The sequence below is a fragment of the Bombina bombina genome, chromosome 7 (genome assembly GCF_027579735.1).
Source record: "Bombina bombina isolate aBomBom1 chromosome 7, aBomBom1.pri, whole genome shotgun sequence".
NCBI classification, from domain to species: Eukaryota; Metazoa; Chordata; class Amphibia; order Anura; family Bombinatoridae; genus Bombina; species Bombina bombina.
In genome coordinates, this window is record NC_069505.1 from 384,461,975 (window position 1) to 384,476,271 (window position 14,297).

General features: G+C 45.6%; 1 protein-coding gene across 2 annotated transcripts in view; it reads left to right on the plus strand.

Moving 5' to 3' along the window:
• C7H3orf18 (chromosome 7 C3orf18 homolog) overlaps positions 1-14,297 on the plus strand; it is a 30,831-nt gene that overhangs the window by 9,392 nt on the left and 7,142 nt on the right. For both annotated transcript variants that reach the window (XM_053689022.1, XM_053689021.1), the window contains exons 3-4: positions 416-441; positions 2,436-2,553. In XM_053689022.1, the coding sequence (XP_053544997.1) occupies positions 416-441; positions 2,436-2,553 (144 nt within the window). The remainder of the gene's footprint in view (positions 1-415; positions 442-2,435; positions 2,554-14,297) is intronic.

A 14,297-nucleotide genomic window follows, 5' to 3' on the forward strand; every position in this document is an offset into this window, starting at 1 on the left:
AAGACATCGCCGGAAATCAACCCGATCGAGTACGATCGGGTTGATTGACACCCCCCTACTGGCGGCCGATTGGCAGCGAGTCAGCAGGGGACGGCGTTGCACCAGCAGCTCTTGTGAGCTGCTGGTGCAATGCTGAATACGGAGAGCGTATTGCTCGCCGTATTCAGCCAGGTCTGGCGGACCTGATCTGCACTGTCATAAATAGGGGCCAAAATATAGGTTTCATGTTTAAGCATGAAGGCTAAAGCCATACACACAACCACACTCATCAGGTGTTTCTCTTCTATGCCTAGAGGTGCCGTGCCCGTCGCATGTTATTAACAAACCGTTCTATTTTCCCATCAAGTACTTTTCATTTTCTCTTTTTTTTTTCTCTCTCTGTGTCGCTCAATCTCGTGTTTGCTTCTTGCTTCAGGTTCTGTACATCAGAAAACAAAGGAGGTGAGCATTCTCCCTGGTCATCCTATATATACGGTGTTCCCACAGTTTCACCCTCTTTTTTTTTTTTTTTCTTTTTTTTTTATCTACCTCTTTTTCTCCTTATTTCATTTTCCTTGTTTGTTGCTGTCACACTTTTAGGGCTCGATTTATCAAGTTTAGGCGGGTAGCAACACATTCGCCCCTGAGGCGGGCAGCAATCCGCGGCTGGAATTCAGCATTGCACAAGAGCGATATTTTACGCTCTTGTGCAACACCGCCTCCTGCCTGTGCACAGCCAATCACGCGCGGGCAGGAGCTGTCAATCTCCACGGTCAGATGAGACTGAAGATAATGAAATTCTCCACCTAAGGTCTGATGACCGCTGCTCTTGTGACTACCTGCAGTGGTGGGCAAACGGTTTGGTAAATCGAGCCCTTAAAGGCTTGTTTAAATGATGTCATACATATGAAACAGCGCTATTTAAACATGTACGTAATATATATGCATGCAAAAGAAGTTAAAGGGACATACAGCCCAAATGTTTTATTTCATGATTCAGACAGAGCATTCAATTTTAAACAACTTTCCAAGTTACTTCCATTGTCAAATTTTTCTTTGTTTTCTTGTTATCCTTTGCTAAAAAGTAGCATGGTAAGCTCAGGAGTGTGCACGTGTCTGTAGCACTATATGGCAGCTCTATTTCCATGTCATGTAGTTCTCCAGACATGTGCACGCTACCTACCTAGATATCTCTTCAACAAAGAACAAGAGAATGAAGCAAATTTGATATAAGAAGTAAATTGGAATTATTTATTTTTAAATTATATTCTCTATCTGAATTATGTAAAAAAAAATTGGGTTTCGTGTCCCTTTAAGTTTAAAGTTGTGTATTTTGTTTTTGAAACCAAGTTCATGTCTGTACAGCAGGGCCTTAAAGATACAGTAACAACTTTAAGCTTTTATATATATATATATTGTGTTTAGTTATGCATAATGAAACCGCTTTACAAACAAATTTGAATTATTGCCCCCTTTTCATGTAATTTCGTGTTGAGAATTGAGCAATTTCTACTTCTCATTACTTGAACTGCTCCTTGCTGACTTCTCAAGGCTAGTCCTGCTACATATCTATCTTTAAGGGGCTTTATCAGATAACAACTGCAAAACCATTTACATTATACTAACTTTATGACAGTGAGTAGTCTTGTTGTCTGTAGACTAAAGTTCAGATTGGCTTCTCCAAATAACGCAAATGGCGGTAGAGTTTGACTTTTGAAAAACAATTGCAGTAAAAAGGATGTTAATTTGGTTTTAAAAGACTTGGCTGATCTGTTATTCTATAACAACACATCGGAAAGGTTTTGTATGTACAACCCATTTACTGTCCCTTTAAAAGGGTGTTATGTACCTCTTGCTTTTGTGGGAATTTGTGCTTGTCCCACTCTCCCTAGAGAAGCACAAGCGCAGTTGGCAGCCAATGCTGCAGTCACATGGCTGTTTTAGGCAATTTGCAGTATTTTCAAACCTAAGTTACAGATTTTATGTTTGGCTTCTCTAGGGAGTGTGCAACAAAGCACAATTAAATAAAAAAAGGGGGCATACAATTTTAAACCACTATCCAATTTGCTTCATTCTCTTGCTACTCTTTGCTGAAGAGACAGAAATGCACCACTGGCAGCTAGCTGAACACATCTAGTTAGCCAATCACAAGAGACAAATGTGTGCAGCACCAATCAGCAGCAAGCTCCCGCTAGTGTAGCATATGTGCTTATCCCTTTACAACAAGGGATACCAAGAGAACAAAGCACATTTGAAAATAGGAGTGAGTTTAAAAGTGTCTTAATATTATATGCTCTATCTGACTCATGCAAATTTAATTTTGACTTTTCCTATCCCTTTAAAGTCCCTTTAAGGGCTGATTGCTGATTGCCCCCCCCCCTAAAATGTATCACCTGTACTCTTTTATGTCCCTTATTTAATATGCTTTTGTCGTTGTCTTTCCCTTTCCATTAAAGGCTGGAGAAACTCCGTCATCAGTTGATGCCAATGTATAATTTTGACCCAGCCGAGGAGCAGGAAGATTTGGAACAGGAACTGCTGGAGCCAAACAGAGACATGCAGTCCCAGGGCAAGGTGTGTGAATATCTATTTATAAATGGTGTTTATGTGTATAGCTATCTATTGAATGAGAGTGATAGATATATACATACAACAAAGGGGTATGTCTGCGCTTAGGGATATTGTTCTGATACTTAGAGTTGAACCAGGGTACAATGGCTCAGTACAATGGTGTAATATTTGAAGTATACGCATATGTAAATACTTTTAGTAGTAAGTAATAAATCATCCAATGAGGATATTATAATTAGCCACCAGTAAGTCTCTTACTTATACCACTTGGTTACAAGACTAGTCCACAAAAGTGGAGAATGGTAGGGCAGTCCACAATAATGTCCAATTTTTAGCATGACGTGCGACAGTTCCACAAATGCCTCTAATTTCGGCTGCTGTGTCCAAAATGGGAATTTCCTCTTCAAAAAGAAGATCCTCCCCAGGTTGTTCTGAAATGATAGAGAGTGGACAAGCGCACAAAGGGGACACTCCTAGTGAAGATTGTTTGTATCAATGTTATTCACTCAAATAAATGAATAAATGCACACTCGTGTGATTCAACCTTATCCAATATGAGGTATGGATAAGACACTTGGTTAGAGGTGATCTCCCTTTCTGATGATCTTGTGTTGTTTCTGATGAGGTCCTCTTTCCCTTATTCCAGTTATAGCCAGGAATACTTTCCAAACAGGAGCCTGACTTTATCCTCCAGTTCATTTAAAGCAGACGATCTTGCTTAAAGAGACTGATATTTTAGTTCAATAGCTGCAAGGCTGTGAGACTGTTGGATAGCAAGCCTGGCTAAGGGGGCCTGGGTGGGACAGAGCTTGAATTGCTTTATAACATAGCCATATAATGACAAGCTTTATAACATAGCCATATAATGACAAGCTTTATAATATAGCCATATAATGACAAGCTTTATAACATAGCCATATAATGACAAGCTTTATAACATAGCCATATAATGACAAGCTTTATAATATAGCCATATAATGACAAGCTTTATAACATAGCTATATAATGACAAGCTTTAGCGCATAGCTATATAATAACAAGCTTTAGCACATAGCTATATAATGACAAGCTTTAGCACGTAGCCATATAATGACAAGCTTTATAACATAGCCATATAATGACAAGCTTTATAACATAGCTATATAATGACATGCTTTATAACATAGCTATATAATGACAAACTTTATAACATAGCCATATAATGACAAGCTTTAGCACGTAGCCATATAATGACAAGCTTTAGCACGTAGCCATATAATGACAAGCTTTAGCACATAGCCATATAGTGACAAGCTTTAGCACATAGCCATATAATGACAAGCTTTAGCACATAGCTGTATAATGACAAGCTTTAGCACATAGCTATATAATGACAAGCTTTAGCACGTAGCCATATAATGACAAGCTTTAACACGTAGCCATATAATGACAAGCTTTAGCACATAGCCATATAGTGACAAGCTTTAGCACATAGCCATATAATGACAAGCTTTAGCACATAGCCATATAATGACACGCTTTATCACATAGCCATATAATGACAAGCTTTAGCGCATAGCTATATAATAACAAGCTTTAGCACATAGCTATATAATGACAAGCTTTAGCACGTAGCCATATAATGACAAGCTTTATAACATAGCCATATAATGACAAGCTTTAGCACATAGCTATATAATGACAAGCTTTAACACATAGCCATATAGTGACAAGCTTTAGCACATAGCCATATAGTGACAAGCTTTAGCACATAGCCATATAATGACAAGCTTTAGCACATAGCCATATAATGACAAGCTTTAGCACATAGCCATATAATGACACGCTTTATCACATAGCCATATAATGACACGCTTTAGCACATAGCCATATAATGACAAGCTTTAGCACATAGCTGTATAATGACAAGCTTTAGCACATAGCTGTATAATGACAAGCTTTAGCACATAGCTATATAATGACAAGCTTTAGCACATAGCTATATAATGACAAGCTTTAGAACATTGAGGTCATAAGTTCATTATTTGTAAACTGGTACATGATTTATTTATTTTTTGGTCATGCCACAAGGCTCTTGATCTCCCTCTCTTTTCTATCTACACATGATCCATATGTTCTTTAATAAAGTCCCACGGGTTTCAGTATCATTTGTATGCTGATCACATGCAAATCTACCTCTTTCCTCCAGATCTATCTCCCTCCTTGCTAACTCATGTCACTAACTCTGATATCTCATCCTAAATCTAAATTGTTCTAAACCTTAGCTTCCAAGATCCCTACACCCCATAACAATAGCATCATCACCAAAAGCCTTATGCTCATTGCCTTTGAGGTCACACTTGACTCAAATCTTTCACTCATTCCTCACATCCAGTCCTTGGGTAATTCTTGCTACTTCCAATTTAAACGCTTAAAGATTTTCCTCATAAAATACAAAACTAAGATTATAATCCACTCTCTCATCACATCCCATATTGACTATTGCAACTTCATTTGGTCTGTCAGATTTGCAATCCATAATGAGTGCCTCTGCCGGGTCTACATGAGTTGTCCATATTGGCCCCCATTTTGTGGAACTCTTGACCTCTCTCCATAAGACTCGCTAAACTCTCTTAAAGTTTCAAACATCCTTTTAAAAACTCTACTGTAACTTTTCTTACCCATTTCCTCTCCTTCAGCCCTTTAGCATATATGCTCACAAGCCCAGCTATCTTGGAAATCTTCACTCAAAATTATCTACACCCATTGGCAACTCACAGATAGGGCCTCTGCACATTCATCTGGTCTGATATTGCCTTTTGTAAATGTTACCATTGTATCTTGCACCTGTATTTATAGTGCTGCGGAATCTATTTGTGCACTGCAAATTAATTATAATAATAATTATTGCAATGCTGTTACTGAGGAATGTAGTGAGTTCTTTGTATATCTCATCTACATCAGGGACTTTTTCACTTGCGATTCATTGTTCTGCTAATTCTTCATTGCTAAGACCGCTCTATAAGACTGAAAAAGTTTCTATACATCATTATTAGCCCACCTTCATGAGACAGTTTATCAACATTTTGGATAATAGATTCTTTCTCATCTTTCTCCACGTTGGTACATACATCTGTCTATAGATTCTTCCATACATGCAGAGACACATTTTGATATCATCAGCTCCATTCATAATGGTGTAGTCTTTCCAGAATTTCCTGATTGATATCTTTACCATCTGTATTCTCTGTATGAGCTTCTTGAATACATGGTGATGTAGTAGATATTACTCCCTGATCCATTGGTTGTGTGACGGATACACCGGCTACCCCGACTGGGTAGCTCCGCCAAAGGGGATCCTTCCTCTCCCTGGAACAAGCGGCTATGTAGCCTAGGAAAGTGATTGTAGCAGGAGCCCACCCAAATAACTAGACAGACTAGCATTCAGGTGAAAATAGAACAGATTTTATTTATTATCCCAGTACCCAGGGGTGGCGGTTTTTGGGGTGATCCCGGGGGAGCGGTGGCACTTCCAGGGTGTCATTTTAAAGCTCTCGGTCCCCAGAATCTACAGTCCAAAAACCGACGTGATCCGTTAATGGGGACCGGAGTTATGCTGTTTTAAAACGTTCACCTGGAAGTCCAGGGAGAATAGGGGTTATAGGGGGAAACGGAACCCTTGGTTCCAAAGGGAGCTCCCTTCCGGCAATCACCGCACCTCTGGGCCACCCTGAGAGGCAGCAAACCCCAGAAGAGCGGAGCTCTGGGTCAAAGGGCCACTGGAGCGACCTGGGTCAAAGGGCACCAGTAATCCTGGAGGATGCGGTCGACCGGTAGTTCCAGGGGCCCGGCCAGCCGAAGGGGGAAGTTGCGGTCCGTAACCAGCTCCTCCAAGACGACAGTCCATATACAAAACAACCAGGTATAAAAGGTCTGGGGAATCACGGTTGCTCTGAGGAGCTCAAAACCGTTAAGCAGCAACAGGGGTGAGGTCGTAGGGGGTATGGGTTTAACCCTTGCAGCCCAGTATCCGTGACAACTCCCCCCTTCCAGTTCAGCAGACCTGACTAGATCCCCACGGGTCTACTGGGGGCTCTCCGAGGAGCATTCTATTTCAGTCTGCCGGGAAAGTCCATCGGCATTCCCATTGCTCTTTCCCGGCCTATACTGAACATCAAAGTTAAAGGGCTGCAGGGCTAAACTCCATCTTAGTAGACGTCCATTATCTCCCGACACTTGGTTAAGCCACACCAGGGGGTTGTGATCAGTGAGGACAGTGAAGGGTCTTCCATATAGGTACAGTTGTAATTTCTTGAGGGCCCATACCAGTGCCAGGCATTCCTTCTCCACTGCCGCGTAGCCTATCTCCTGGGCAGCAGCTTCCTACTGATTTAGGCTATGGCGTGGTCTTCTCCTTCTTCGTCTATCTGGCTTAGCATTGCTCCCAACCCAAACATGGAGGCATCTGTGTGGACACGAAAACATTTAGTGGGGTTAGGCGCAGCCAGGACGGGGGCAGAGATCAAGGCAGACTTGAGGTTCTGAAAAGCGTTTTCACATTCTGGGGACCACAGTACCTGTCGGGGCAGTCTTTTACGAGTCAGGTTGGTCAGGGGTTTGGTGAGGGTGTTATAATTGGTGACGAACCTTCGATAATAGCCGGCGGTTCCTAGGAAGGCTAAGACGTGGGTCTTAGTTTAAGGAGTGGGCCAGTTTGCCACTGCCTCAACCTTGGCGGGCTCCGGCCGCTGCTGCCCACAGCCTATTCGGTGGCCCAGGTACTGGACTTCTGAGCGGCCTATGGTGCATTTGTCGGGTTTCAGGGTCAGCCCGGCGGTTCTGAGTCGATCTAGAATGATGCCCAGGTGAATCAAATGAATCCTCCCAGGTGTCGCTAAAGATGGCGATGTCGTCCAAGTAGGCACAGGCATAGTCTTGGAGGCCATCCAGCAGGCAATCCACCATCCTCTGAAAGGTGGCTGGAGCGTTCTTCATCCCAAATGGCATGACCTTAAACTGGTAGAGGCCGAAAGGGGTGATGAAGGCGGACTTGGGAACGGAACAGGGTCTAGTGGGATCTGCCAATACCCCTTGCAGAGGTCAAGGGTAGTTAGGAAGTGACCCCTGGTGATTCTATCTAAGAGGTCATCGACGTGGGGCATGGGGTAGGCGTCGGTTGTGGTTCTGTCATTGAGCTTACGGTAGTCAATGCAGAACCAGGTAGTACCATCTTTCTTGGGGACGAGCACCACCGGGGAGGCCCAGGGACTGTTGGACGGTTCAACAACACCGAGGTCCAACATTCCTCGGAGCTCCCGGTGCATACTGTCTCTGACAGCTTCAGGTACTCTGCAAGCTGCCTGTCTCAGGGGAGCTTGTCCTGGGGTTTACACTCAGTGCACAGCCACTGTGGTGTACCCAGAGACATTGGAGATTATCTCCTGGCGGTCCTCTAGTAAATGCCGGACCTGCTGTCTCTGTCCAGCCGCTAACATCTCATCCAGGATTATGTTGGCTACTCCTTGAGGGGTCTCATCCGGCCCAGGGGAGCTCTGGCATGGGAAGGCTTTCTGAGTCTTCCACAGCCGGAGCACAGATTGTGGCTACATCTTGGGGTCTTTCTACATACTTCTTAAGCATGTTCACATGAAAGGTCCGTTGGACCCGGTCATCGGAGCATTTTGTTACAAGGTAGGTGGTGTTATTCAGTTGTTCCACCACCCGGCAGGGCCCTTGCCAGGAAGCCTGTAACTTGTTCGTTTTGACAAGCTTCAAGGCAAGCACCTTTTGCCCTACTGTGAGAATTCAGCTACGAGCATTACGTTCGTACCACTGTTTCTGTCTCCTTTGGGCGCCTGCAGGTTCTCCCGCACCATGGCAGTGAGGTCCTTCAGCCGATCCCTGAACTTCAGGACGTACTCCACAACGGAGGGTCCTTCCTCCCCTGCTGACCCCTTCCAGTGGGCTCGCAACAAGTCTAGGAGCCCCCTTATTTTCCGGCCATACAGCAGCTCAAAGGGTGAAAACCCGGTGGATTACTGGGGCACCTCTCTGTAGGCAAATAGGAGGTGCGGCAGGAATTTTTCCCAGTCTTTGGGAGTAGCCGAGAACGTCCGAAGCAATTGCTTCAGTGTCCCGTTAAACCGTTCACAAAGCCCATTGGTCTGGGGGTGATGGGAGGCACTGTACAGGGGTTTTATCCCACACAGTTCCCATAACTTTTGGGTGACCTCCGCTGTAAACTGGGTCCCCTGGTCAGAGACCATTTCTCGGGGAAAGCCTACCCTGGTGAATACCCGGAGCAAAGCACTTGCCACCGTCTCCACCTGGATATTTGCCAGAGGTATTGCCTCTGGATACCTAGTGGCATAGTCTACTACCGTGAGTATGTATTTTTTCCCAGAGGGACTGGGTCGAGGTAGGGCCCCTACTATATCCACAGTGATTCTGCTAAAGGGTTCGTCAATAACGGGGAGAGGGTTAAGGGGAGCCTTCGTATGGTCCCCGGTCTTCCCTACTTTCTGACACACCACGCAGGTCCTACAATATTCCTTAATTTCTCTTGTGATTCTGGGCCAGAAAAAGACCTGAGTAAAGCGGTGGTGTGTTCGGGAGTTGCTTAAATGCCCGGCCAAGGGGATATCGTGTCCTATTCGCAGCAGGTCGGACCGATATTGTTTCGGTACCACCAGCTGGCGTTTGGGCACTGGCCCTTTCTTCCTCCGGGAGACCCAATACAACAGGCTGTTTTCCCATCGGAACCGTTCCTCCCTGGGGATCAGTCCCTACTCGGTCTCGGAAGGAGGCAAGGGTCGGGTCGCTTAGTGTCTCTTGGGCAAATTCCGAGGGGGAGGCCCAGGATAGTTGGTCGGGGAGGAGGGCAGGGAGCGGGGTTGGGCATTGGGGCGTGAGGGTGGGTCGTTGGGGAAGGAGAGGAGTCGGGGTGGGGGGTCTTACCTGGGTCCCCAGCTGCGGTGTGTTGGCTTGACGCTGAGCTTGCCTGCGGGTGGTCACTGGGCAGGTGTCCATGGAAGTATCCCCCATAAAGGTGGAAACAAGTAGGCCGAGGTCGTTTCCTAGTAAAACCTCGGCGGGAAGATCTGGCATAATGGCCACGTCCAAAGTACGGGCTCCGGTGCCCCAAGCCAGATGGACACCTGCAAGAGGGATTCGCACAGTGGCACCTCCGGCCACTCGAACAGCAAGAGTTCTTCCAGTAGTGGTAGAAGCAGAGGCCAGATGAGGCTGGATCAGGGTGATGGTGGATCCAGTGTCCCTTAATCTCTGGGCCGCCTTTCCATTGACCCAAACGGTCTGGCAGTGGTGCTGACGGTTGTCTGTGGACACAAGGTGAGCTTTTTTTAGAGTGCCAACCTCCTCTTCTGCTCATTCAGGGTAGTCAGCCGATGCCAGTGTATGAGCGTAGTGGGCAGCGGCTGGGTAGGTCGGGGCTGGAGTGCTCACCCAACTGTTGGCTGGGGGTGTCTTGGCTGGGCTGTCGCTGCTGTTGGGCCCGCAGGAGAAACATCCTCGTGAGTCCCTGACTCGGCCGGAGAGACAAAGGCCGGGCGTCCTGGGGTCTTATTGGTAGCCACTGGGGGTTGGACTACAACAGAAGCTGTGCGTGGAGTCGATTGCGGGGCATGGCGAACTTGGCGGCGGGCATCTGCGTACTGATCTGCCAGGACAGCTGCCTGGTCTGCTGTGGTGGGTCGACGGTCATGGACCCATTCTTTAATCTCGACTTGAACATGGTTATAGAAATGCTCCAGTAGAAAAAGCTGTGCCACTTCGGCCCCAGTAGTGGCCTTGCAGCCGGCTAGCCAGGAAGTCATCGACCGGGTGAATTGGTGGGTCCATTCTGTGAAAGGCTGTCCACCCTGCTTCCTTAATGCCCGGAATTTCTGCCGGTGGGCCTCCGGCATGAGCCCATATCGGGCAAGGATATGGTCTTTTACTTTGTTATAGTCCCTTTGGTCCTCCGAAAGGGTAGCGTGGAAAGTGGCCAAAGCACTCCCTGACAATTTACCAATCAGGACAGACAGTCTATCGGCATAGGCTACCCCCTGCAGTTCACATTGGGTCTCAAAGACCTGAAGATAACAGTCAATATCCTCCTCCTCTTCCTTGTATGCTCGGAAGGCCCCATGGGGTAGCTTGGGTGGTCAAGGAGCCAGCACTCGATGGGTGGATGGAGCCCCTCCTATGGACTGGTGGCTTTCTGCTAACTTGAGCTGGGTAACATCTGAGACTATCTTGGGTAGTTCTGCTCCTGGTCCCCGCAGTCTTTCCTCGAGTCTCCATTCAATATTCCTTCTAGCTGGTGGTTTGAATGTCCCAGGAAATTGGAAGCATTCCACCGCTGCCAGCCAATGTGACGGATACCCCGGCTACCTCGATCCTTCCTCTCCCTGGAACAAGCGGCTATGTAGCCTAGGAAAGTGATTGTAGCAGGAGCCCACCCAAATAACTAGACAGACTAGCATTCAGGTGAAAATAGAACAGATTTTATTGGGACAAACACACATGTTATACACACACTCATCTTGATAAAAACAGGAGACAATGCCACAGTTTTCCCGCCCCTCCAGACAGGCTGGCACCGGCCATAGCAACCACGGTCCCACAGGTACCCAGGGGTGGCGGTTTTCGGGGTGATCCCTGGCACTTCCAGGGTGTCATTTTAAAGCTCTCGGTCCCCAGAATCTACAGTCCAAAAAGCGACGTGATCCGTGGCTGGGGACCAGAGTTATGCTGTTTTAAAATGTTCACCTGGAAGTCCAGGGAGAATAGGGGTTAGAGGGGGAAACGGAACCCCCGGTTCCCAAGAGAGCTCCCTTCCGGCAATCACCCCACCTCTTGGCCACCCTGAGAGGCAGCAAACTCCAGAAGAGTGGAGCTCTGGGACAAAGGGCCACTGGAGCGACCTGGGTCAAAGGGCACCGATAATCCTGGAGGCTGCGGCCGACCGGTAGTTCCAGGGGCCCGGCCAGCCGAAGGGGGAAGTGGCGGTCCGTGACCAGCTCCTCCAAGACGACAGTCCATATACAAAACAACCAGGTATAGAAGGTCTGGGGAATCGCAGATGCTCTGAGGAGCCCAAAACCGCTAAGCAGCAACAGGGGTGAGGTTGTAGGGGGTATGGGTTTAACCCTTGCAGGCCAGTATCCTTGACAGGTTGTATTTATGAAGTGGTGTTCTAGGAAGGTAAATCACTTCTACAGGAATGCAAGTTTGAAGTGTGTCGAAATAATCAGGGTGGTCTAGACCTTTAGGTTCAATGCTGTACTTCTGATACCCAAATCATTAATGGGTTTGATTCAGGGAACACTTTTTATGGCTGGCTGTGTTTTTTTTTTTTTTAGGCTTTAGCTTAAAGTGCCATAAAACAGGTTGAGATCTGTGCATATCCTAAAAGGGCTAATTAATTAAAAATGGTTTGCATAAAAAAATTGTTTATCCTAACCACTCCCCCTCTTGTTGGAGAAACTGTGGTGGCATTGGTGCCCCACTGCACACATGGTGGTCTTGTCCCAGCCTTAAGCCGCTCTGGAGTAAAACCAGTACGGTCTGTAGCTCGATGGGTCTTCCAGAGATTGTGGATTCCGGAATGGCTCTCCTACATTTTAGGTTTGGAGAAAGTGCCCCCGCACAAGAGAACTCTTCTTATATACATACTCACCTCAGTTAAAATGACAATCGCTAGGAACTGGAAGAAAGTACAACCTCCGAAATGGCAGAGTGTAGTAGAGTATCTAAATTTTGTTAAGTCCATGGAAGACTTTGTATACAGAATTTGGCGCCAATCAGAAATCTTCTGTCTTGTCTGGGAACCCTGGGGGGCTTACCTACAGAGACATAAGGTTAAACGCTAGGCCTTTCAGTCCCCCGATAGCGCTAATACCTGAAACGGGATCTAGATTGATTCTACGTCCTCCTTAATTTCCCCCCCTCCCCACCATTTAATGTGCCCCTTCCCTCCCCTTCCTTACCTAATCCATATTACCGTCCTTTATTGAGTACCCCCTTCCCCCAGTGGGAGTGCTTTAGTCCACGACAGTGCAAAGGTAATTAGACTTAGATCCGACTCTGTGGTGGGCGGTGGCCCTCGTCGGCCTCCGCGCTATTACCCAACCACTTTTGCACTCAGTACTTTTATTATAGCTAGTTTACTAGCGTAACTACACTTCAAAAGAGGCGGAAATCGCCACAATTTTACCCTACCCACAGATTACGACTCTCCTTATCCGTGAACGCATCTGCACACTCCGCACTTCACTTCTCACTTAAGAACAGATTGACCCTCAGAATTGTAAAGAATAGAGGTGAAAAATTGATTATGTTATGCAATATTACTGTATCTTTACCCTAATGCGGTGTGGGATTTTTGTAATTATTGTGTTTACCCAATACTTGTAATGTTTGAACGAGTTGTAATAATTTATGCTTATAATAAAAAAAAAGTATATTCTAAAAAAAAAAAAAAAAAATGTTTAAAAATTGATGGCAAGTATTTTAAAATGATTTTCAAAAATAAGCAAAATAAAATGCATAGCTAAGTTGCCTGGAGCAGCCAACTCCACCCCTCCCTTATCAATGTTTACACACAGGCATTGTATTTTAACTGAGTTCACAGCTTCTAGGTATGCTCCAGCAGATAATCCCTATGCATTTTTGCATTCTACCAAAGCACAATAGATATAGATACAGCCATAGAAGGAAATGTGTGGTGGGAGTTAGAGCTTTACAATTCAGAAACTAAAAAGAAAGGGTTAATGGCGAGGCACTGCAGTATAAATTTGCAGTTAAAGTAATTAAAGTACATATTATTATATTTTGTCTCTATCCCAACTTGTTTTATGACCCTTTAAATTCACCTTTAACATTTCCCCCCTAGCAAGAGAGTGTACTGTTTTTTTTTTTCTCCAGCTTTGAACCCATCTGTACTTTTATATTCTACAAAGAAAAATGCACAGGAAGTACAAAAAGGGTTTGTTTATCATTAAATACAACTTCATGAGGATAGTTGCTCAATGATGGCTTTAAAATTTGTAGGAAATTCCTGGCTGACTTTGTATTTGCACCAGCTCAGCCGGTGAAACAGACGCTATGAAGGTTACTGCACTTTTTAAATCTATCAAACCATCCTCTTCTAGCTTTAAATATTTCTGATGTATCAATGTGAAGATGTTTCTTCAATGCTTTAAGCAACTGGCTTCTTGGGCAAATTACCTTTTGTTGCTGAGGTTGTGGGTACAGAAGCTCTTACCTTCTCTTACCTTGTGTGTTTTTATGGTAGATGTTCCAATATTTTATTAAGCACCCACATCAACATGACGCTCACCAGCTGCCTTATCACCTTCAATGCGTTTCCTTTGCATCTTAGATGCAGTAACATCACTTGCAGGCTTGTTTTCAGACACAATGGGTGCACTTGCAGGCTTGTTTTCAGACACAATGGGTGCACTTGCAGGCTTGGTTCCAGACACAATGGGTGCACTTGCAGGCTTGGTTCCAGACACAATGGGTGCACTTGCAGGCTTGGTTCCAGACACAATGGGTGCACTTGCAGGCTTGGTTCCAGACACAATGGGTGCACTTGCAGGCTTGGTTCCAGACACAATGGGTGCACTTGCAGGCTTGGTTCCAGACACAATGGGTGCACTTGCAGGCTTGGTTCCAGACACAATGGGTGCACTTGCAGGCTTGGTTCCAGACACAATGGGTGCACTTGCAGGCTTGGTTCCAGACACAATGGGTGCACTTGC